This window comes from Megalobrama amblycephala, linkage group LG11 (genome assembly GCF_018812025.1).
Source record: "Megalobrama amblycephala isolate DHTTF-2021 linkage group LG11, ASM1881202v1, whole genome shotgun sequence".
NCBI lineage: Eukaryota > Metazoa > Chordata > Actinopteri > Cypriniformes > Xenocyprididae > Megalobrama > Megalobrama amblycephala.
Window position 1 is genome coordinate 39,075,055 of NC_063054.1, and position 25,410 is coordinate 39,100,464.

At 40.7% G+C, this 25,410-nt stretch overlaps 1 protein-coding gene across 15 annotated transcripts in view; it reads right to left on the reverse strand.

The window, feature by feature from the left end:
- Window positions 1-551: 551 nt before the first annotated feature.
- plcb4 (phospholipase C, beta 4) overlaps window positions 552-25,410 on the reverse strand; it is a 45,095-nt gene continuing 20,236 nt past the window's right edge. For 12 of the 15 annotated variants that reach the window (XM_048207984.1, XM_048207981.1, XM_048207979.1 and 9 more), the window contains 33 exons: window positions 25,329-25,408; window positions 24,957-25,010; window positions 24,793-24,874; window positions 23,317-23,417; window positions 23,033-23,090; window positions 22,189-22,297; window positions 21,031-21,241; window positions 20,816-20,909; window positions 19,996-20,075; window positions 19,776-19,860; window positions 19,538-19,628; window positions 18,901-18,990; window positions 17,539-17,645; window positions 17,376-17,471; window positions 17,126-17,276; window positions 16,792-16,876; window positions 16,274-16,398; window positions 13,612-13,663; window positions 13,039-13,141; window positions 9,360-9,524; window positions 8,284-8,488; window positions 7,841-7,929; window positions 7,610-7,748; window positions 7,333-7,382; window positions 6,650-6,715; window positions 6,436-6,551; window positions 6,287-6,362; window positions 5,871-6,046; window positions 5,031-5,132; window positions 4,896-4,953; window positions 4,318-4,404; window positions 4,111-4,147; window positions 552-2,127 (listed from right to left, as the gene is read on the reverse strand). In XM_048207984.1, coding sequence (XP_048063941.1) covers window positions 2,039-2,127; window positions 4,111-4,147; window positions 4,318-4,404; window positions 4,896-4,953; window positions 5,031-5,132; window positions 5,871-6,046; window positions 6,287-6,362; window positions 6,436-6,551; window positions 6,650-6,715; window positions 7,333-7,382; window positions 7,610-7,748; window positions 7,841-7,929; window positions 8,284-8,488; window positions 9,360-9,524; window positions 13,039-13,141; window positions 13,612-13,663; window positions 16,274-16,398; window positions 16,792-16,876; window positions 17,126-17,276; window positions 17,376-17,471; window positions 17,539-17,645; window positions 18,901-18,990; window positions 19,538-19,628; window positions 19,776-19,860; window positions 19,996-20,075; window positions 20,816-20,909; window positions 21,031-21,241; window positions 22,189-22,297; window positions 23,033-23,090; window positions 23,317-23,417; window positions 24,793-24,874; window positions 24,957-25,010; window positions 25,329-25,408 — 3,309 coding nt within the window. In that variant the 3' untranslated portion in view covers window positions 552-2,038. Of the gene's footprint in view, window positions 2,179-4,110; window positions 4,148-4,317; window positions 4,405-4,895; window positions 4,954-5,030; window positions 5,133-5,870; window positions 6,047-6,286; window positions 6,363-6,435; window positions 6,552-6,649; window positions 6,716-7,332; window positions 7,383-7,609; window positions 7,749-7,840; window positions 7,930-8,283; window positions 8,489-9,359; window positions 9,525-13,038; window positions 13,142-13,611; window positions 13,664-16,273; window positions 16,399-16,791; window positions 16,877-17,125; window positions 17,277-17,375; window positions 17,472-17,538; window positions 17,646-18,900; window positions 18,991-19,537; window positions 19,629-19,775; window positions 19,861-19,995; window positions 20,076-20,815; window positions 20,910-21,030; window positions 21,242-22,188; window positions 22,298-23,032; window positions 23,091-23,316; window positions 23,418-24,792; window positions 24,875-24,956; window positions 25,011-25,328; window positions 25,409-25,410 lie in introns of all 15 variants that reach the window. The other 3 variants (XM_048207987.1, XM_048207986.1, XM_048207985.1) reach the window with 3 other exon arrangements.

Consider the following 25,410-nt stretch of genomic DNA (forward strand, 5'->3'; position numbering starts at 1 on the left):
TACTCTCCTCCATGTCATCCAAGATGTTCATGTCTTTCTTTCTTCAGTGGAAAAGAAATGAAGGTTTTTGAGGAAAACAATGTCGGATGATTTTGAAGTTAAGAGGACAAAATGAGATGGAGTTTTACCGCGGTACTTCCTCCTACGTCACGCGTGACCTTTCCAACATGATTATGTCATGCGTGGAGCATCTCAGAGCAGTTTGTGGTTAAAAAGAATATACATTTTTATTTTGTTAGAAAATGTCCGATGGTTTCTCTAGATAAGACTCTTATTCCTCGTCTGGGATCATGTAGAGCCCTTTGAAGCTGCACTGAAACTGACATTTGGACCTTCAACCCGTTGAACCCCAGTGAAGTCCACTATATGGAGAAAAATCCTGGAATGTTTTCCTCAAAAACTGAATAAAGAAAGAGATTAAGATCTTGGATGAAATGGAGGAGAGTAAATGATCAGGACATTTTCATGCAGAAGTGAACTAATGCTTTAAGAGTGCAGCACTTTTAATGAAATGACACTGTCTGACAGACAATAAAATAGACCTTCAACAGTTTTCATTTAACACCTGGGATAGTTTATTGGTACACATACTATAAAACAGTATTAAAGTAGCAGGATAACAACAGTATTTTTTGAGTATTTTCATTGCTAGAAGTTTGACAAATACGATATATATATATATATATAAATACAAAAGCACCCACAGCATGGTCCATTGAGTAGCTACAGAAAGACAAACGAATAGAAACAGGTGAGATTCAGAGCGACAGTTCTGCAAAAATAATCTGCTTTTCCCGCAAACTATAATTTAGAGCAAAAATCTACGTGGAAGTCGCACAACAGAAAACATTCAGCTAGTGCAAAAAGCTTCTAAAAATCAAACGTAGTCTTAAACTACCCACTATAATATATGTATCTTTATATAAATAACCCCTTATTTTGGCATTTATCATTGTAAAATAATTTAAAGGTCCTACATGACATATAGTGGCACATTTGTAAGCGATGGAGTTTTAAAGCACTTTGCTTTCACACGAGATATGTGGCCACCGCCGAACACTTGAAAACATGATGCCGAGAAAAAGAAGGGAACGAAAACTCACGACAACCGATATACACATGATCCCGAAATCCCTCGAGCGGGATTTACAATCAATCACCTCCCTTTAGAACGAGTACCGATAGATCACACCTCCTGAAAGTAAAACAACGAACACAAGTGGAACCAAAGTTCAGCGTCGTGTCAGAGGAAAGGAAATGGTTTGCGTCGACGCGTCCGAATCCACACGGATCAGAACCCGCGAGCGTCAACGCTACGAGATCGAGTCTGGATCCGTCCGTCGCGTACCGAAGAAAACTCGTTGAGCACCATCTACATCTCAAAGCCTGGTTAAAAAGTTTCACCTCAAATAAAACGACGTTTGGGTTAAAATGACACGTGCGTCTGAGCTGCATCTTAAAAACGTACAGGAACAGATGATAAAAGCTCGGGACAGCAGAAGATCTACGGCGCCCGTGTGAATCCGGACGCTCTACATTCTTACTGTACTGAGGAAAGCTAGTGCTCTGCTACATAGTCGAAGATCCTCGGACATCCTATCACATGTAAAGTGCTCAGGACATTAAACTAGCGCATCGTTCACAGGTATTGTGCTGACGACATAAACTAAACGTCTGTTAATCAGATTCGTCTGCTGGCCTGACTCTGCTACGGGTAAGATACGAGTTCGCTTTCGAGTCGTCGTCGACCCGTGACGTCTGCAGCTCCGATGGTGACGGACGGACGGGCCGCAGCGGACTGTATAAAAACGCGTCTGTCCCGCCGGCGCCGTCTTCACCGCTTCTGTGCGTGGGCGGAGCTACAGCACGAGCTGGACTGGCTGGAGGCCGCTGCAGAGGAGGAGTTAGCTGCTGTGGGCGGGGTTAGAGCTGAGGTAGGGAGAGTGGGCGGGGCTAAAGGTCTACAGACTGCAGAGACTCGAGGCGTAAGACGGATGGAGACGGAGCCCGACGGGACAGACGGACGCCTTCAGCGCTCTCAGCTGACGGACGGAGCGCTTACACCACCGTGGCTGGTCTGCGGTCCATGTCCTCCTCCAGCTTCACCATCTTCTGCATGTCTTTGGCCTGGAGAATCACAGCAGAAACGCCATCAGATTCACTTTCATTCATCCAGATCTGTCGTTCAGAATTGAAAACAACGGTAACACTTTAAAAGAAGGTCTCGGTTGTTAACGTGAAAAAATACTTCTGCAGCATTTATTATTCTTAGTTCGTGCAATGTTAGGCAATACATTTATGTATTAAATGCAGCCGTTCATTGTTGGTTAACAAAGTGTTTGAAAGTGTCCATCAAATCACTGGAAGTAGCTGTCCACCACCAACTGAATCAATCTAATGAATCTTGATTCACTCATTTATGATGTCTAATTTGAAACGAGACTGATTAGTGTAATTGCTAGAATATTCCTTCATGAGTGTTGTTTTGTTCTTCAGACGGACTCTGATTCTCTGTTATGGTGGAGTGAACTGTAGGAAACACTCTCAAACGCTTGTTCAGTAACAGCGAGTGACTCACGGTGTGAAATGACTCATGATGAGGATCGTTTCATAACAATATTTAAAGCAGAACGAGCACTGAGACACGAACGGTGACAGTAAATCATACTGAGGCTTGTGCTGCAATGATATTAGAATACATCAAACTCATCAACTAATCTCTCTCTCTCTCTTCATATATACTGTACATGAGGCTGAGAGCAGCTGTCAAATGGGCGGGACCTTACAACAAATAACTGAACACGTGATGTACGTGACTGACAGCATTTGACGTGTCAAAGTGGATCTGTTCAGTAGTGCTAAATTTCATTAAAAATGTTTTTTACATCAGTGTTTGTTTTTTTGCCTACTGATATTCTTTATATTGCTGGAATAATTCTGATCTTGGTCACTCATATTCTCATTGAGTACAAAAAATGACTTTCTTCCTCAGTATTTTTGTCGTTTTCCTGCACAAATATCTAAACATTCTGAAATCAAGAAGGAGAAGCAAAACGACTGAAGATACTGAAAAATGTACGAGTTTGTGCGTAACCCTGTGGCGCTGCTCACGCGTCGGTTAAAAATTACCGTTTTTTTTATTTATTTCAATGAAATGATTGTACTATATTTTAGATCAATAATGTTTTTTATTCAATATTTTATGACTTTATGGTACTAAATTATATTTATGTAGTAGTTATAGTTAATTTATTCATTTTTTGAGCATAGATGTGAAAATTTAATTTTCATCTTAAATTGTGGTAAATCTTGAATGTTTTGGAGCAACAGACTGAAGTTTGGTCTCTTTTTAAAGACGACACTTGGCAGATTATTGAAAAAAAAAAAGTGAAAAAAAAAATATAAAAAAAGTTATAAAATTTTAATTTGTTATGAAAAAATGCACACAAATACCATTTTCAATTTTTATATGAAGTATATTTTCCAAAACATGTTTTACTCTGAAAAAAGGCATGGAAATCAAAAGGCATAAATATAAACAAGTTGTGTTCCAAATTTTATCTCAAAAAATGAGGTTTCAGTCAGAGTTTGTTTGGGCGCAGTACCAAACGCTTCCACTAGATGAAATTCGCTTCCCATTTATTTCCATTGCGCTCATTTTTAACCGCGAGAAATAACCTTTTTGAATCATGTCCATGATTGTTGTGTGTTCACATAGCAAGTGCCAAAACCTTTTCCAGGTTTCATACTATTCTGATGAAGCAAAAAAAAAGTAAAATTTTTAAGTCAAAAATGACCAAACGGCACCAGAGAGTTTAAACAGGAACAAATATCTGCCGATAGGGTCAGAAAAAAAATCCTAATTCAAAGGGAAAACAAGATTATTTTTCTGACCCCATTGGCAGATATTTTTCATACATTTTTCAGTAAACAAGACTTGATATCTTCAGTCATTTCTCTTCTCCAGTGAATGTATCTTGATTTAAGGATGTTTAGATATGTGTGCTGGAAACACTGAGGAGGAGGAACATGATGTTGATCCCCCGTTCAGCAGCGATAACTCTCGATACGGCAGAAACTGAAGACAGAGGAGAGCGATGATGAGCCTACCTGGAGTCTGACTGTTTGCATGATGGGATTTCAAAAGCTGTTCAAAGAAAAGGCAAATCATATATAAGGCATGGCTTCAGACGTGACACGTACAAAATATGAGAAATGGAGGACAAAACGTAAATCATATGAAATCAAAAGAGGGGTGATGATTTGTTTGTTTCAGTCAACCGCTGAAGATCTAGCAGGTTTATCTGCCGGCTGTACCTGCTCGTTGAACTTCTCCAGTTTCTCCAGCTGCTCGCGCTGGTTCTTCTGCAGCTGCTCCAGCTCCTTCGCCTGCTTCATGGCCAGCTGAGACGAGACGGAAGAGCAGGTCAACACCAGACGCACATTCACTCAACACTTACAGCTGAGGAGCATCTCAAGAGCTTCAGACACTGAGAGTCACGATTACACACTCGATTCATGCATTCGCCGCTGTATGTTTCCGCCACAGAAAAAATTAAAAAAGGTCACTGCGACTTTTTATTTCTGCGACTGATTCAAACTTCATTTCTCGTAATTGTGAGTTTATATTTAACAATTCAGAGTTTTTTTAACTGTGAGATATAAACTTGCAATTTTGAGAAAAAAAAGTCTTCATTTTGAGATAAAAAGTCACAATTCCCTGTTTTATTGTTTATTTTTGTGGCAAATATTTTGTGATTATATATTTAAATATAATATAAAAGTAACTGAAGCCTGTTTCTTCAAATCAAAACAAAAGGACACAAATCCACTCATATCCCCAACGAAACACAAAATCCGTAATCGTCGGCCGATGTTGAAGATCGTCAACCAACCCGTTTTCTCTCCTCCAGGAACTTTTTGGTGTTGCTGCTGTTCAGCTCCCGAACTCTCCTGCACACAAACACAAACACACGTCAGCGCTTCGCCAGCGGCCCGCAGAGATCGATCGCGCTCGTGTCGCGCCGCACCTCTCGCGCTCCGCCTTGTTTTTGATGCTCTTGTCCTGGCTGATGGCTTTGCTGTTCTCCATGGACGTCTTGGCCTGATTGGCCTTCATCTCTTTGCTTTGCCTGTCAATCAAACAAAATACGGACAATTTCAAAACAAGATCCAGAGGATCACCGTATGAAACATCCTGGAGAGTCACGGGCCTTTCTCATGGAGATCCTGCCGCACAACAAAAGGAGAACGGGTTCACGCCGAGGGGAATCATCAGCATAATTAATAAAGACACTCGAGTTCAACAGACGGGCTCTCTAAAGACGGCCTCCTGAACTCAAAGAGACTCATGCAACATTAATGCCTGTTAATTATGGCCGTATCTCCATCCAACGAGACGCCGCATCAGCATTATAAAGAGGATAATACAGGCCTGATGAAATTATTCATAGCGGCGCGTTCATCAGATGCGCGTCATTAGCATACTACGCTCTACTGTAGACCTGAAGACGTGTCGAAACACGGCGCTGAATCTTTGTGTAGATTCGAGATTCAAAGGTTTTCAATTCAGAACAATTTGATTCGATTCAATTTGATTTCAATGCATGATTCCATACTGAGTTTTTAAGTGCATTATAATGTAAAAGCTTCTCCTAAAGTGTCACAGATCTACTTCAGATGTTTATCTGTGGAAGTTTGTTTCTGTCAGAGTAAAAAAAGAGTTTTCTAGGTCTAGAAATAAGAGTTTTAAATTTCCATCATGACTGTCAGAAAATAAATAAAAGAATCATGGATTTTTGCTTCTCTCTCTATATATAATACATTCTCTTATATGAAAGCGAGCTCCTGAAGGCTGAAGCGTCTCTCACCGCTCATGGATGAGCTTGAGCTGCAGCGTCTGCTGCTCCTGAACGCTGGCCAGCAGCTTCCTCAAGAGCTCACACTGCTGCGTCACATGGGCGTCCTTCATTTCCTGTTCCTCTGTGCTGTGGCCGTTGATCATCTCTGACCACTCTTTAGTGTGCTGCGCCACTATGTCCTTCACCTGAGAACACATCAACACGTCCGTCAGTCTTTCCTCAACTCTATTATGAATAAAAATCATCTCGTAGAGATTTCGGCGCTGGTTTTGTTTGTAATGAACGTAATGAACAACCGCCAGTGAAACCGCTTATGAGCCAATCAGATCAGAGCTTGTGATTTTGTCATTATTGAGAGTAAAATGTTCCACGGGTCAGTAAAGAACTTGTACGACTCAAAGGCATGATGGGATTTTCTTCAGCACCTTTTCTTTATGGTCTGTCGTGAGCGTCTCGACCTTTATCGCCGTCTCCTTCTTCAGCTCGGAGCAGTTGTTCTCTCTGAAACGGAGAAGAATAAGCGTCACAGTGACATCAGGACGGAGCGACGGCGAGCGCTTCACGTCTTCCTCACCCTCTCTTCTTGATGGCCTTCTCCAGCAGCTTCTCCAGCGTGAACTTCTCCTTGTCATGCTGAGCCACCAGTTTGTCCACCTGCGTGCAGTGAGATTTCTGCATGGCGTTGTGCTCCTGCAGGGAGAGACACGCCGTTATCACTTCATCACGCTGGAAAACGTTTCTATCAGAGTTATTTCAGGAGGACGTGACGGTCTGAGATCAACACGGACCTTGGCGTGTCGTTTCTTCAGCGTGTTCAGTTCCTTCTGCTGCTTCTTCATCAGTTTAATGAAGGTCTAGAAAAGAGATTCAAGGCATTTCTGAGCTTTCGAAAGGACAAAACACGACCAGCGCTGCTGAAGCGAGAGAACGCATCAGATACGACGGCGTTAAAGCAAAATCCAATCCTGAACAAACTGACTGACGATAACGAATTAGACTTTCTAACCAGCTGACAGGGAACGTTCTGGCAAGGTTCTCTCAAACTTATGAGCAAACGTTCTTCCAGTAACGTTAATAGAACGTTCGTTCAAAGTTATCTGGCCTTTAATAATGTTCTCAAAACGTTAGCACAAAAACATTAGCTTTTATTCCGAAATGTTTCAGTTGGACATTCATCTAACGTTTTTTAAATGTTACTACAACGTTCAGAGAACATTCAAAAGTAACATTACCATAATGTTTGCAGAATGATCAAATGGATCAACATTCTAATAACCAATACATTCTTTTGAACGTCCAGAAATAACATTTTTATAACTTAATGGGAACGTTAGAAAAACGTTCGTAGAACATATTTTGTTATCTGGGAACATTTCATTTGATCATTATTGACTAATCATGACAAAAACACTGATGCAGTTCTTCATCAGCAGTAAAATAATCCACAATATTGTGTAAAAGAACATTTTACCTTCATCTGCTTCAAATCCTCAATGTTCACCTGATTCACAATGGCATTATCTGAAGAAACAAACAATGAAATGATGCAAATTAAGCAGTTTTAGAGCTGCTGTACAGCCCAAATGAACTCTGATTGAATCATGTTCGAGTGTGTGTGTGTGTGTGTGTGTGTGTGTGTGTGTGTGTGTGTGTGAGAGAGTGTGTGTGTGTGTGTGTGTGTGTGAGAGAGTGTGTGTGTGTGTGTGTGTGTGTGAGAGAGTGTGTGTGTGTGTGAGTGTGTGTCTCACCGCGTTTGCTCTCGGTGATGTTGTTCTGCGTGGCGTTCACCTCCGAGCTGCTCTGCGGCGTCACGTTGGTCTTCACCTGACTCACTTTACCCTTCTTGTCACTCTTGCAGTTTTCGTTGGGCACGTCTGCGATGTCGCTCTGCAGCGCCACAACAAACACTCGTCAGGACACACACACACACACACACACACTTACACAAATCACACAAACTCTTCCGACGCCGAACGCACCGTGTCGATCCCGAGAGCTCGCATCTGGTCAGCGCGTTTCTCTGCGATGGTGAGGAACTTCTTTGGATCAGAAAGAGCGTCAACGATGGCTGGAAAATGATCAGAGTCACGAGGAGAGAGAAACACTAATATGAGTACAGTTACACTGTACGGGTCACATGATCAATAAGCAGTTCGTATTTTCACCTAATTAGTTAATTAATGCATTAACTAAAGCAACACTGAGCAGTGCTGTATTGATTCATCTTTCTTAACATTAGTTAATAAAATACAACAAATCATTGTTAGTTCATATTAGTTCAGGTCCATTAACTAATAATAACAGTATGAATTTTTATTAAATGCATTAGTAAATGTTAATAAGATTAATAAATAGTGTCGCCACATCATTTAAACAGACAGCTTCGGCCTCCTGTGATGTCACTTCCTGCACAAACACTCACCGCCGAAGCCGTCGGGCACGTATGTCTTGAGGACGATGTTGCAGAAGACGGTGGGCAGCGACAGCGGTTTGTTGCCCTCGTTGCGCAGCGAGATGTGTCTGTAACCCGCCTGCAGCCCGTCCAGAGGCAGGATCCGCTGACCAATCAGCTTGTTGTTGTCGTCGTATACGGCGATCCGCAGCACGGCCAGATCCGGCAGGATCACCTGATCACAGACGAGAGAGTTCAGCGGTCATTCTGAGAGTCAGTCACAGAGGCATGATGGGATACGACACGTGCCGCTCACGTCTGCGCTGCTGTTCTTACACAGCACTATACAGGACCTTAGTGAAACCCCCCACTGGATGTGTGTGTGTGTGTGTGTGTGTGTGCAGTGGTACTGCGGCAGCGGTGATTTATGGTCCGTGTCTGTGGTGTCAGTGTCACGGCCGAGAGACGCCAACAACATCCTGCAGCATCAGCACAACGACTGTTCATCGCCCGTCTCACACTCACGCTGTGTGTGTGTGTGTGTGTGTGTGTGTGTGTGTGTGAGAGAGTGTGTGTGTGTGTGTGAGAGAGTGTGTGTGTGTGTCCTCACACCAGCTGCCGGGTTTATGGGTAATTTTCATGTTACTGATGTCCAGCTCAGATGATCTGGAGACGTTCTGCTCTAACGTTCATCAAACGCTCATCAAACGCTCACATGCATCAATGAATCTGATGGCAGGACACTGTACAGGAAGTGAGGTCATATCTTCACATGACACTTCCTGTGTATCAATGTGTCCGTATACACGATCAGTTTGACAGCGCCACCCACTGGCCAGAGTCTCACAAACAGACAAAAATGCTTTCAATTTTAGATGAATGTTTCTAAATTCACGTTTCTGAAAACGGATGAATAATTTTCAAGCGTTAAATTGAACTGATTCATGACTTTAGTTTCATAATCACAGGATTTAATGAATCACTGTCGAAAAGAATCAACCCTTTAACTAAAACGAGTCATTGTCCAAACAAACAAATGAAATAAAAATAAGAATGAACTAAAACCAAACTGATATTGAGAATCTTCTAAACTTGAATCACATGACCTTTCTGAAGACGAACGGCTCCTCGTTGTAGTACGGATTCAGACCGTTGTTCATCACCATGCGCGTGCGGAACTCTTTCCGGATGGTGTCGGTGGGAAGGCCGTACATGTCCACCTCCACATATGTGCCGATCTTCTTATCCGATAAGAACTGACCCGAGAACACCTGAGGAACGACACGGACATGAACGCGTCAGTGACACTGATCCAGGATCAGATCATCAGATTCAGTCTGAGCGACACCATACAGTGAGAGTGACTCATAATTAAAGAGTCAAATGAAATGATTCAGAGTCATATTCTCCACCTTCTCTCAAACACAGATACACAGAGATTGTTACTACTGTAGCTTTAAGAAATCTATATGTAAATGAGCTCTGACAGGTGAGCATGTGTTCATGTCTGAGAATGTACCTGCTCCTCAGAATGTAATTAATGTAAACAGCCCACTGCAAACACTCTTGTAATTCACTTTCTCAAACTTTATGAATGATTATTTCATAGAAGGTTCAGATGTGTAAGAACTGCTGTTTCTAAAGCATGCAGCGCCATCTGCTGTTAAAAAATAAGCTCAGAATCGCGATGAATTCGGAAAATCTCAGAATCGATCCAGAATCATTTATTGCAATTTATTGTCCGAGCCCTAGTATCTATGCATCTGTCAAAGGATGAAACAATTAAAAAGGTCATTTATTCTCACAATTCCGAGTTTCTATCTCACAATTCCGAGTTTCTATCTCACAATTCTGACTTTATTCTTGCAATTCCGAGTTTCTATCTCACAATTCCGAGTTTCTTTCTCACAACTCTGACTTTATTCTTGCAATTCCGAGTTTATATCTCACAATTCCGAGTTTCTATCTCACAATTCCGAGTTTCTATCTCACAATTCTGACTTTATTCTCGCAATTCCGTTTCTATCTCACAATTCCGAGTTTCTATCTCACAATTCTGACTTTATTCTTGCAATTCCGAGTTTCTATCTCACAATTCCGAGTTTCTATCTCACAATTCCGAGTTTCTATCTCACAATTTTGTCTTTATTCTTGCAATTCCAAGTTTATATCTCACAAGTCCGAGTTTCTATCTCACAATTCTGACTTTATTCTTGCAATTCCGAGTTTCTATCTCACAATTCCGAGTTTATATCTCACAATTCCGAGTTTCTATCTCACAATTCTGACTTTATTCTCGCAATTCCGAGTTTCTATCTCACAATTCCGAGTTTCTATCTCACAATTCTGACTTTATTCTTGCAATTCCGAGTTTATATCTCACAATTCCGAGTTTATATCTCACAATTCCGAGTTTATATCTCACAATTCCGAGTTTCTATCTCACAATTCCGAGTTTATATCTCACAATTCCGAGTTTCTATCTCAAAATTCCGAGTTTCTATCTCACAATTCTGACTTTATTCTTGCAATTCCGAGTTTCTATCTCACAATTCCGAGTTTCTATCTCACAATTTTGTCTTTATTCTTGCAATTCCAAGTTTATATCTCACAAGTCCGAGTTTCTATCTCACAATTCTGACTTTATTCTTGCAATTCCGAGTTTCTATCTCACAATTCCGAGTTTATATCTCACAATTCCGAGTTTCTATCTCACAATTCTGACTTTATTCTCGCAATTCCGAGTTTCTATCTTGCAATTCTGACTTTATTTTTGCAATTCTGACTTTATTCTTGAAATTCCGAGTTTCTATCTCACAATTCTGACTTTATTCTTGCAATTCCGAGTTTATATCTCACAATTCTGAGTTTCTATCTCACAATTCCGAGTTTCTATCTCACAATTCTGACTTTATTCTTGCAATTCCGAGTTTATATCTCACAATTCCGAGTTTCTATCTCACAATTCCGAGTTTCTATCTCACAATTCTGACTTTATTCTTGAAATTCCGAGTTTCTATCTCACAATTCCGAGTTTCTATCTCACAATTCTGACTTTATTCTCGCAATTCCGAGTTTATATCTTGCAATTCTGACTTTATTTTTTGCAATTCTGACTTTATTCTTGCAATTCCGAGTTTCTATCTCACAATTCTGACTTTATTCTTGCAATTCCGAGTTTCTATCTCACAATTCTGACTTTATTCTCACAATTCCGAGTTTATATCTCACAATTCCGAGTTTATATCTCACAATTCCAAGTTTCTATCTCACAATTCTGACTTTATTCTCACAATTCCGAGTTTATATCTTGCAATTCTGACTTTATTTTTGCAATTCTGACTTTATTCTTGAAATTCCGAGTTTCTATCTCACAATTCCGAGTTTATATCTCACAATTCCGAGTTTATATCTCACAATTCCGAGTTTCTATCTCACAATTCTGACTTTATTCTTGCAATTCCGAGTTTATATCTCACAATTCCGAGTTTCTATCTCACAATTCCGAGTTTCTATCTCACAATTCTGACTTTATTCTCGCAATTCCGAGTTTATATCTTGCAATTCTGACTTTATTTTTGCAATTCTGACTTTATTCTTGAAATTCCGAGTTTCTATCTCACAATTCCGAGTTTCTATCTCACAATTCCGAGTTTCTATCTCACAATTCTGACTTTATTCTCGCAATTCCGAGTTTATATCTTGCAATTCTGACTTTATTTTTGCAATTCTGACTTTATTCTTGAAATTCCGAGTTTCTATCTCACAATTCCGAGTTTCTATCTCACGATTCTGACTTTATTCTTGCAATTCCGAGTTTATATCTCACAATTCCGAGTTTCTATCTCACAATTCCGAGTTTCTATCTCACAATTCTGACTTTATTCTCGCAATTCTGACTTTATTCTCACAATTCTGACTTTATTCTCACAATTCCGAGTTTCTATCTCACAATTCCGAGTTTATATCTCACAATTCCGAGTTTATATCTCACAATTCCAAGTTTCTATCTCACAATTCTGACTTTATTCTCGCAATTCCGAGTTTATATCTTGCAATTCTGACTTTATTTTTGCAATTCTGACTTTATTCTTGCAATTCCGAGTTTCTATCTCACAATTCTGACTTTATTCTTGCAATTCCGAGTTTCTATCTCACAATTCTGACTTTATTCTCACAATTCCGAGTTTCTATCTCACAATTCCGAGTTTATATCTCACAATTCCGAGTTTATATCTCACAATTCCAAGTTTCTATCTCACAATTCTGACTTTATTCTCGCAATTCCGAGTTTATATCTTGCAATTCTGACTTTATTTTTGCAATTCTGACTTTATTCTTGAAATTCCGAGTTTCTATCTCACAATTCCGAGTTTATATCTCACAATTCTGACTTTATTCTCGTAATTTCACGTTTATATCTCGCAATTATGTCTTTTTTTCTTGCAATTCTGAGTTTATACCTCACAATTATTTTCTCTCTCAATTTCGTTTTTATATTTCTCAATTCTGACTTTATATCTCGAAATTTTGAGTTTATATCTTGCAATTCTGACTTTTTTTCATGTGTGTGTGTGTGTACTTGTTTAACCCACATTGTGGGGAACAGCCAGTGGTATAATCATACTAAATGATACTTATTTGAAAATGTAAAAATGCAGAAAGTTTTCTGTGATGGGTTAGGAGTAGAGTTATAAAAACCATTACATCTATGGAGAGTCCCCACAAAGATACCGAAACCTAACTGAGTGTGTGTGTGTGTGTGTGTGTGTGTGTGTGTGTCACCTGTACGCTGCAGGTCGCTGCTATCACACCATCTACTGGCGTCTCAGAGAACGGGTCGAACATGCGGTCGGCGCGGCGCATGAAGTCTGGTTTCAGCAGGTACCTGCAGGAGAGAGTCGCATGAATGACTGCAGCATCTGTAAACACGTGACTGTAGAGCGTCACATGATCCACGCTCTTGCAGCAGCTCTTTCTGACTCCTTCACTCACAGCTGCGCCTGTAGGCCAGATATTAATTATTTTTCTGATTAATTGCTCAAAAGAAGATTAATGATCCGAGCTCTTTCCATTACTCAATCTCACACACACACACACACACACACACACACACACTGGTAATAACGGGACGCTGCTCAGAAACATTAAGGCGCTGTGATCCTGACACTCGTGGGCTCATAATGCCAAACGAGTATTTGGCCTCAGGCTGGATTTCTACATGAGAATCTCGGTGCGAGGGCCGATATTTAGCGAGCGCTCATTTGCTCTAATGTGTACAGAGCGGACGCGCCGCCGCCGGCTGCAGCTAATGCGATGTGACACTTTAATTGATGAGCTGCAGCGGGAAACACTCACCCGCATGCGCCGTTATACTCGAACTTGCCCTGGTTCAGCTGCATCCCCAGATCTGAAACACAGGAATAATGCGGCACTGCCGTCACAAACATGCATGTGTATGTGCCGCGTTACAGACTTAAAACACACAAATTCTGTTGAAGACCTCATATTTTTGTTTATTTTTATCTAGTAATTAAGGAATTATCATTAAAGTCACCATGATTATTATTATGAACGATCATAATTGTTTTAAATTCATGTTCCTGGTAATCTTGAATCAGAATAACATGAGATCCACCAACAGCAAACCACAATCATCCAATCAGTTCCCCACAGACAAAATCAAGCCCCGCCCTACATTTGTTCTTGTTTGAGAAGCGTTTCACTCGGACATACAGAAGAAATGACCATCGCAACTTCCCTTTCATGCCGACTTTAAATCATAAGCTGTCAGTGTTCTGACCATATATGCACATTATCAAACCATTATAATGCAATATTAATAACTCGTTTGTTACATTTGTATAAAAAATATTCTGTTTCTACAACTGTGACGAGTTCTTTGACGCTGTGAATCATGAACAGTAACTTGATTTCTGTTCTAAAGAACACGAGTGTATCTGTGCAAAACTCCCTGTGATGATGCGAGCGTGATGCGGGGCGGTTGCCGGGGTGTTGCTATGGAAGTGCTCAAAAGAGTCTCAGCATCTTCTGTGTGTCGTGTTCCTCCTTCGATGTGATTTTTCAGATGTTTTCTGGTCCAGCAGCTCCTCAACACACACATGATCTGAGGAATCACTCAGCACAAACACACACACTCAACTTCAACAGCGTTATAATGAAGCTGGCGTGTTCGTCAGTCATGTTCCAGTCGTTTATAAAGCGCTGGTGTAGAAACACACCGTCTCTCTGATCCGAGATCAGTCTGTCACGCGCACGTGTTTCCGAGCAGATGCTGCTTCATTCCCGCCGGTGGAACATACGGGAACAGAAGCTGCTTATGCTCGCATTATTACTGACATTCACACACTTCTGCTGATCTATCATCATACACTCGTAGTGTTTCTTACAGCTGAACTCAGTGCTCCATAACTGCTGAACTTCCTGTTTATCACTGTGAAGCTGCTTTGAAACAATCTGTTTTGCATAAAGTGCTTGAAAAATCAGACTCGACTAAGTCAACCATCACTAGTAAACCAATACATGTCAAGACTGAGACCAGAGCAGAGCAGATTCATCCAAAAGATCCACATCTACTACCTGAGAAATGTCTTATATTTAATCAATAAACAAAATTAGAAATATAGCTGCAAGCAGCAATTAAGGGGTCAAGCACAGCAGAAGCAAATGAGGAAGCTCTCAGCAGACCAATAATGTCATAATGAACTATGATGGTAACTGAGACAAAGACACTGCAGGTCAATTTCAATCAGACCAACAGTACTGAAGTTAGAGCCAATTTCATGTTTTGTTCAATTACAGTGCCACCGAGTGGCGCAATCTCACCACTTTTTTTGTGTCCTCAAAATGCCCCCATAAATAAGCGTGTCAAATTTGGTGAAAATATTTCATTTTAAGAGTTATAGACAAGTATATGTATGAACACATCTGACTTTGATTGCATTTTTTTGCCACTTACTATCAAACTTTTGACGTTTGGTCATTAGTGTTCAATCCATGTAAGTCAACCACATCCAAAGTTATAAGCATGCAAATTATTTTTTTCACCACAAGGTGGCGCTGATTCAAAACTTCTCAGACTCCTTCAGGGCATCATGCCGATGACCCGTACCAAGTTTTGTAATAATAAGTTCATGTATTCGTAAAATCAAGCATTTTCCTACAAAATTCAAAATGTCCGACACCCAAAATGGCTAATATGGGAAAACTGGATATCATTTGACTTGGCATGATGCCCTGAATCCAACAAAACCACGTTTATGATGGACCAAGTTTGGTCTGAATACGATAAAGTGTTGAGGAGATTACGTTATGTTTATTTTTGCAAGTGCTTTGTGAAATTCGTTGACGTGTTTCTTGAGAACGGTTTGACAAGTCAATTTAAATTCCATACCTTTTTGTTGGCAAGGTCTGAAGATGATCTGGTTCAATTTTCTTGGACGAGTTCGAAAAATTCAAAATTTTAAAACTTAGTTTCTAGCCCTTACGGTTCAAAAGTTATTAGCATAAATATAAGTTCAAGTTTGGACAGTTGGTGGCGCTAGAGGGATTGAGTTAGAGACTCCAAATTTAATATGGTGACAGTTCAGACTGTCCTCTATCAGTGTGCCAAATTTCATAACTTTCCCACAAGTGGTTCTATGGGCTGCCACAGACTCAAGAGCAAAGAAGAAGAAGAGTTTTTTGGCAATCATGTCTTGAATTGTGTGAGCATCTGTAGGAGCGTGAGCTGCTGGACCAGAAAACAGCTGAAGAAAATCACACTGGAGGAGAAACACGAGACACAGAAGATACCGAGACTCTCTCACAGACGCAGGAGTTTCACACACTCTGCTTCTAAAACAAAGTAGTTTGATATTAAATTTAACATTAGTTTATTTTCACCAGAACAAATGCGTCTCAGAACAGGAGAGCGTGTCTGATGTTATTCATCAAACCCGTGTGAATGTGCCGAACGGCGGTCCGTACAGTAGCTCTGAGCCCGCGGACGCATCCGTACCTGGAGTCTGGAAGTTCAGAGACACCATCTGGCAGCCGGCGTTCCAGAAGATCTGAGGCATGTAATTGCTGGAGTCCACGCGGCCTCCTTTGGGGTAGATGCGGCTCATCTGCCGCTTGTTGTAGCTGCGCGTCTGTGGCTGAGGAAAACACGCTCAAACCGGCTATTTTTAACCGGGACAGCAGGGGAATCTTCCCCGAGGAGACGAGCGGATCACGGCAGAGCGAGCTTCTTTAAAACAGTTCAAACGCGCGTTTATCCCGACGGGATGGACCTCAGGGAAAACACACTCATCTACAGGAAATCTGCTCACATCCACACGAAACCACATGATCGTTAGAAGAGTTTGATAAAAGAAAAGTTGCACTCGCTAAGACTTTGATTAACAAAATACATACTGAATTACAATTATATACATATATTTATTTTGGGCTGTTTTCAAGTAAATCACTCTCACTCACACACACACTCACACACACACACACACAGGGCTGATGGGTAACGGTGTTGAAGGATACTTCACGAACTCGATGGCGTTAGTCTTCAGGTAACCCAGACCCACAGACTCGTTGAAGGACGACATGTTGTGATGGATGTTCCTCTCTGAGTAAAGCAGAAAGACACAGGCATTAACACACACTTCTGTACAGCGGTCATGTGACATGTTCCTGTGAAACCAGCAGTGACTGAGCTCTCCTACAGCAGATCATGGCGCTCGCAACGCCAAACTCATGGGTTCGATCCCCAGAGAAAGCGAGAAATGATTCAAATGTTATTCTTGTTTTGTAATCATCAGGAGCACATACATGTGAACAGTATGTAATGTGAAAAGCACTATGACCCTGAACTGACCCTCGGCGACCTCGAAGCCCTGGAACTTGACGGGTTGAGCGTAGTTGACCATGGCCGACAGATACGGGTGGATGTTGGTCGTCGCTCCTTCATACTTGTAGGAGGCGATGAGCTGCTGTTCAGCATCCGCGTCTTCGGCCGTTTCTACACCCTGATGAACACAAACAGAGTCACTCTGATTCATGAACTCGATTCAGTTTCATTCGATACAGATTCGTTTAGATATATATCAGATACCGATCAAACACACCTTCTTCTTTATGTCGAGGTCGGACACTTCAGACACGTCGGTGGCGTCAGTGACCTCTGTGGCTTCTGACATCTCGGTGACATCATCGTCCGGGATCTGAAACACGGAGATGATGTCAGAGCAGAACTCGAGCGCTGATGAACGTCAGTCCTGCGCCGCTCACCTTCTTCCTGATGCTGCCGTCCCGCGCGTCCGGATCGCCGGGATCCTCCGACAGCGACTGAGTGATGCTGGTCTTCACGTCTGAGTTCAGATCTTTACTGTCCAGAGCTGAGAGACACAGAGAGATGATTTAGCTTGTGTGCAAGACTGGAATATCTCACAAAACATCTGTGGAGAAAGCAGCGTCTCCATCCCATGTGTTCAAGAGAACAAACAATCTGGTGTAAGATATCAGTAATAAAAAACTTTCTCCTCCATCATGAGTGAGTTTGTCTCAGAGCGTCAGACGAAACTCAATAAACGCTGTCATGTGATCTTGCGTTTGGGAACACAATCGTGTGAGACGCTTCTGGAGGAATTAAACCAAATCATTCTGATGACAGACTTTGACTTTCAGAACCACCAAACCAACATCTGAGATGCTGCGCTGTGATTGGTCCGCTGGTTAGTCCAGTCATCCAATCACAGCCTCTGCTGAGGCAAAGTCATGTGACTTTTTGAGGGATTTATTCAGTAAATGTGTTTGTGTGTGTGTGTGTGTATGTGTGTGTGTGTGTGTATGTGTGTCTCTGTGTGTGTGTGTGTGTGTGTGTGTGTGTGTGTGTGTGTGTGTATGTGTGTGTGTATGTGTGTCTCTGTGTGTGTGTGTGTGTGTGTGTATGTGTGTGTGTGTGTATGTGTGTCTCTGTGTGTGTGTGTGTGTGTGTGTGTGTGTGTATGTGTGTCTCTGTGTGTGTGTGTGTGTGTGTATGTGTGTGTGTGTGTATGTGTGTCTCTGTGTGTGTGTGTGTGTGTGTGTGTATGTGTGTCTCTGTGTGTGTGTGTGTGTGTGTGTGTGTGTGTCTCTGTGTGTGTGTCTCTGTGTGTGTGTGTGTGTGTCTCTGTGTGTGTGTGTCTCTGTGTGTGTGTGTGTGTATGTGTGTGTGTGTGTGTGTGTGTGTGTGTGTGTGTCTCTGTGTGTGTGTGTCTCTCTCTCTGTGTGTGTGTGTCTCTGTGTGTGTGTCTCTGTGTGTGTGTCTCTGTGTGTGTGTGTCTCTGTGTGTGTGTGTGTGTGTGTGTGTGTGTGTGTGTCTCTGTGTGTGTGTGTGTGTGTCTCTGTGTGTGTGTGTCTCTCTCTCTGTGTGTGTGTGTGTGTGTGTGTGTCTCTGTGTGTGTGTGTGTGTGTCTCTCTCTGTGTGTGTGTGTGTGTGTGTGTGTGTGTGTGTCTCTCTCTGTGTGTGTGTGTGTGTGTCTCTGTGTGTGTGTGTGTGTGTCTCTGTGTGTGTGTGTGTGTGTCTCTGTGTGTGTGTCTCTGTGTGTGTGTGTGTGTGTCTCTGTGTGTGTGTGTGTCTCTGTGTGTGTGTGTGTGTGTGTGTGTGTTTACCGCTGTCCAGATCTTCATCGTTCTCATCTTCTCCAGCTTGTATGCTCATCTCTCCAGCCTCCATGTGCTTCTTGAACGACTCCAGCTGCTCTGTAACACACAATAATCAGTCACATGATCACTCATGACAGTCACACGCACCAGTTTAACAAAGAACATCAAGATAAAAACACAGCGATATATTATTTAGACCGCGGCCGCAGAGTATCCGCTGAACGGATTCATTCAGATCCGTGTTTCCAGAGCAACAGCGGCTCGTGGCGACCGGAGGTTGATATGAATACAGAAACGACCAATCACAGTTCGGTATGCAAATATCACGATGACATCATCACGTTCACGTTCAGCTGTAAGTTACAATACTAATGATCATGTCTTACAGTATATTCTCCTCAAGTTTTTATTTTAGAGGAATACTGGCGAAATTCTGTAAACTTTGATCCACTAAATATGATGGAAATGATGCAGATGTGAATGTAAAAAAGTGAAGCTTAGATTTCCAAATGAGTGTTAAGAACACGCTGTGATCATGAACAGAGCTTCACAACTTCATTTCTAATTCTGATTAACGGCTGCAGGAGGTTTCAGAGATATTCCTCAGGAAGGGTTAGGAATGAGCCGGCGCTCCTGTACGTACTCTGCTCCACCTCCGGCTTTAAGCGCTTGTTCTTGATGAGGATCTTGCGTTTGAGGTCGTTGGGCGACGGCAGCTGCTGACCGGCTTCGATCTGGAAACACAACAGCGCAGAAACACTCATCAACACATTCCCCCGCCGGATGGGAAGGAACAGTGAGATTTCAGTGGACTACATTGGCATTGTGGGTCAGATTAAAGCAGGTCTGGATCTGTGTGCGGGGAATAGGAGGTCACGTACTGGGAATCCCTCCAGCGGATGCTTGAGCAACAGATCCCCGAAGATCTCCTCGCAATACCGGGCCATCTTATACTGCTGCGGTTTACTGCAACACACACACACACACACACACACACACACACACACACACACACACACACACACACACACACAGCGTGAGCGCCGCCGCACAGAACCGGCGGTCAACATCACTGACCCTCACGCAGACGAGCGCTTTTACCTGCAGTGATTCTCAAAGGACAGAATAACAGGATAGTCAGACGTTACAAACGCCGTTTCCTTTATGGCTTGAATTACATCCTGTTACACAAACAAACAAACAAGATTGTCACCATTATAAGTACTGCTGAACAAAAACATACACCACTGCATGATTTATTACTACTAATAAAAGTAAAGCAAAAGATCAGATGATTCAGATCAAATTAATGAATCACATTATGAACAAACGAAAGACTCAAACCAGCCAAACGAACAGAGAGTTCAGACTCTGATTCGGATCTTTTACATTGACATTATTAACATTAAGACTCCGATATACCTTTGCTTGGGGGTAAACACAATTTCAAGCGATACGCTGATTTTTGCAGCGATTTACTGTTAGAGAACATCCAGAACAACATATGAATATGTAAACGTGCTGCGCTTTCCTCTCAATAACAAAATAAACACAACAAAAATGACATAAAACAGCAGTTAAGAAAACTCCTGATGTTTATAGATCGCTTTAAATCAGCGTCTCTTCATGTTTTTACTCGCGTCTGAACAGAAGAAATAAACCGGAGACGATTCACACCTCAAAGAAGGTGGAGCCCTTAGAGCCACACCCACCTATTACATCATCACCATTGACCAATGGGAGTTCAGGAGAGTTTAACAGCCAGAATGAACTCCAGAAACTAACTTTTGTTTGAAATGACGTCACACAAGTTCCTCTTTCAGTTTCATTTGTAGTATATCAGAGTCTTTAGTCTGTTTTTGCAACTTAAACCTAAAAGCATGAAGATCTCCGACAGTCAGAGCAGTGATTGACAGCTCACCTTGAACAGGATGTCGGTGCACATGGCCTTCCCATGAGTGATGATGGGCTCCTGATCCTCGCCTTTACCATCCCAGCAGTCCAGCTCCACACACCTGGAACACACACACACACACACACACACACACAAATCTGTGATTTCTGACGTGTTGACAGGAACAGGCGCTCAGACATGCATGTTTAGTTTCTCTGACACGCGTGTGTTTCGGCACACACCTGCAGCCGGACAGCAGCACCTGCCGGTACATCTCCACCGAAGACTTCCCGCCGAACTGCCGGCCGGTCAGGTACGTGTTGTGTGACGAGCTGATGAAGTAATGAGCCAGCGGCTGATCCATCTCCTGACACAGATCCAGACGGTCCAGGAACATCGGCGCGTTCTCATCCGACATCAGGTACCGGCAGAATCCGTCGGAGGACATGCGACCTGAAAAACACAAGATGATCAAATCCGTCCGCAAACGAAGATGATTGACGCGCGCCGATAATGCTTCATCACCTTCATACGGCTGGAATGATTTTAAAAGAGTCTCTTCTGCTCACCAACACTGTGTTTATTATTCCAGTGTAAATCAGCTGTTTTCTATGTTTTTCTATGTTTTGTCATTTATTCCTCTGAATTTTCAGCATCATTACTCCAGTCTTCAGTGTCACATGATCCTTCAGAAATCATTCTGATATGATGATTTGCTGCTCAAGAAAAATTTATGATTATTATCAATGTTGAAAACAGTTCATATTATTGTGGAAACTGTGATACATTTTATTTTTCAGGATTCTTTGATGAATAGAAAGTTCAAAAGAACAACATTTATTTGAAATAGAAACTTTTGTAACATTATAAATGTCTTTACTTTCACTTTTGATCAATTTAATGCCTCCTTGATGAATAAAAGTATGAAATTTTCTCTTTTTTTTAATCGTTCTTACCACAAACTTCGAATGAAAGTGTATCATGTTTTCCAAAAAAATATAAAGCAGTTTTATTAACTGTTTTTAAATTCATACTAATAAGAACTTTTATTAATAATTGAGATATAATAATTGTATATCAGAATGATTTCTGAAGGATCATGTGACACTGAAGACTGGAGTAATGATGCTGAAAATTCAGCTTTGATCACAGGAATAAATTACACTTTACTATATATTCACATAGAAAACAGCTGATTTACACTGGAATAATATTTCACTGTTTTTACTGTAGTTTTGATCAAATAAACACAGCTTTGGCGAGCAGAAGAGACTCTTTCAGAAACTCTAGCGTGTTGGTCGGAGCGTGTGCTGACACTGACTGGCCACTAGAGAGCAGCAGCGCTTCAGTCCATCAGTCCTTCATTAGACGCTCATCACGTCTCCTCGGCCTCCATTTACCTTTCTTTTTCAAGTCAGCGTCTCTCTCGTACTTCTCAATGATCTGCGTGACTCGTTTGGCTTCATAAAACGGAAAGAGGATCTCGTTGAGTCGAGGGTCCCGCTGGTTCTGAGGGAAAACAAACATCTTCAGTGAGGAAGCGTTCGTCCTCGGATGCATCTTTATGAGCTCATGAAAATACAGCCATGTATGTCAGAAATCAGCCGGCTGGAGCCCAACCTCATTTTTTACCCTTATGAGGGCAAACTTTTCCAATGCACATAAAACACACAGTGTGTCTTCACTGCAAATGAAAGCAGACGGATGGAGAACAGACGAGTATCGGCAGTTCACTCACATTCTGCTTCATTTCTGACCTGCTGAAACATCGCTGACTTACACTGCAGTTCACAGACATCAAGAGACGGCGTGTGACGAGCGGCAAACACACCAGAACCAACCAGACCCGTGTGAAGCCAGACAAACACACAAACAGAAGCAGGACCGTCACCACACACACACACACACACACACACACACACACACAGGTTTGTTTTTGTGAATTGTGGGGACATTCCATAGGCGTAATGGTTTTTATACTGTACAAACCCTACACTAACCATCACAGGAAACTGTGCACACTTTTACTTTCTCACAAAAACTCATTCTGTATGATTGAAAAATGGGAAATGGAGTAATGTCCTCATAAGTCACCCTCTTCTTGTAATACCCATGTCATTATACACATTTGTGTCCATTATATTTGTGTCCTGATATGTCACACACACACACACACACACACACACACACAGCAGGGCGACATGCAGACAGAAACACACAGTTAATAAATGATAAAGAGCTTACTTCATTCAGAAAGCTGACTAACTGCTCTACGGTTAAATAATCACTTTTGTCTCCGTTGCTGCAAAGAAATTGAGCAGAAGAGATTTGGTTTGGTTACAAAAACACAAACAAAACCATTAAAGACAGAGAGAGAGAGAGAGAGAGTTAGACATGTCAAAGCATCAGTACGACACCGTCTACAGATCCTGTTAGTCAAACACGGGTTAATGTCGAACCGCTGAAGCGTTAGAGTCTGTCTGGAGTGAGTGCTGCTAATCTGTGAGTGAGGATCTGTGTGGACGTACATCTTCTTGAAAAGCTCCTCGATGTCCGTGCGAGGGCAGATTTTCTGCGTGAGAGCGTAGAAGATGTCGAAGGTGAAGGCCGAATGCTCGATCTCATCATTCTGCAGCACAAAGAGAATCAGCAGGTTAACAGCAGCTCGTGTTTGAGACTCACTTTAACTTCAGGAACGAGACGAGACTCCGTCCGCAGGAACCCGAGATCTGCTCCGAACACTCCCGGAAACCGGATCAGAGCCATTATATCAAAAGATTTACTGAACCGGCAGCTTCTTTCACTCGTATTAAGATTAAACTAGTTAATGCGTTTTTAGATGTTTTCACTGGAATGCGAGTCATAATAAAGCAGTAATAATAAAACACGCTTTAATAAGACACGCATCCCAACATTTAAAAGACATTTTTATGTCTAAAAACCCAATAAATACAGCGAGAAATAAAATTCTAGAAAATATTATTTGGGAAATATTTGTTTTTTTTTAATCTGTTCACTATAATACTGTACTGTGTATTATTTGTTTATTTTTTCTCATTTTTTATTATTTATTGTAAATCTATTTATTTTTAATCAAACATTTTAATCTATTTTATTATTTATTCATTTAAAATATCATTTTAATTTAATTTTTTCATTTATTTACAAATTTGTATTTCAATATTTTTTATTTATTTAAATTCTTTTAATTATTTATTTCTATTTATTTATTTTTTATTTTAATCTCATTCATTTATTTTTAATTGAACTTTTATAATTCATTTTAATCTATTTTTTATTATTTATTTTATAATTTAAAATGTTATTTTATTGTAATTTTTTTATTTATGTAATTCATTTATTTACACATTTGTATTTTCATTTTTTTATTTATTTAAATTATTTTTATTATTTATTTCTATCCATTTATTTTTATTTTAATCTCATTCATTTATTTTTAATTGAACATTTACAATTAATTGTAATCTATTTTTTATTAATTATTTTATAATTTAAAATGTTATTTTATTGTAATTTTTTTATTTATTTAATTCATTTATTTACACATTTGTATTTTTTTTTATTTAAATTGTTTTTATTATTTATTTCTATCCATTTATTTTTATTTTAATCTCATTCATTTATTTTTAATTGAACTTTTATAATTAATTTTAATCTATTTTTTATTATTTATTTTATTAATTTTATCATTTAAAATGGTATTTTATTGTAATATTTTTTATTTAATTAATTAATTCATTTATTTATACATTTGTATTTTTTTTATTTTTTTTTATTTAAATTTACTTTTTATTATTTATTTCTATCCATTTATTTTTTGTATTTTAATCTTATTATATATTTATTTTCCCAATGTTTTTCTCTGAACATTTGCTGGAGCTCAAAGACGAACATGTTCTTCTTCAGAATCACGTCACTGAATCAGAAATTCACATTGAGCAGATTAAATCCATCAAACGGTCAAACGATGACGTTCCTCTGACCTTCCCGCTGGGCAGACCGAGTTCCTTCAGCGCCTGGAAGATTCCCTTCTCCGTTTTCCCCGAGCCGAACGTCCGGGTTATTCTGCGTGAGACGAGACGGTCAGATCAGATCAGACAAAACACTCCAGAATAAAGAGACGACCTGGACAACATCAGACACTCACCCTCGAACGGGGATTTTACCGTTGATGTTCGTGAGGAAGGAGAGTCTCATCCAACTAGAGAGAGAGAGAGAGAGAGAAAGTTCATGAAGACCAACATCTGATGGATCTGCTGATTCTGCTCTCATCTCACCCAAAAACATGACGTTCTTCCTCTTCTGCAGAACAAACATCTAAAGATTCTCGAATCTCCAGTAAATGTATCTTGATTTAAGAATCTTTAGGTATTTGTTCTGGAGAACAAGACAGAAACACTGAGGAAGAACATGATTTAGGGTGTGATCAGATCTCCAGCAGATCGGGTCGTTCACCGTCACTAATGAGCTCATATATTTGTGTCGTTTGGCAGTTCGAGTCTTTCGTGGATCGACTTACTGTTTCTTCAGGCACGTCATCGGACACACGTTATTCGCCTTGAAGTTGTGAATCACGGATTTCAGGCCTTCCATCCATTTCT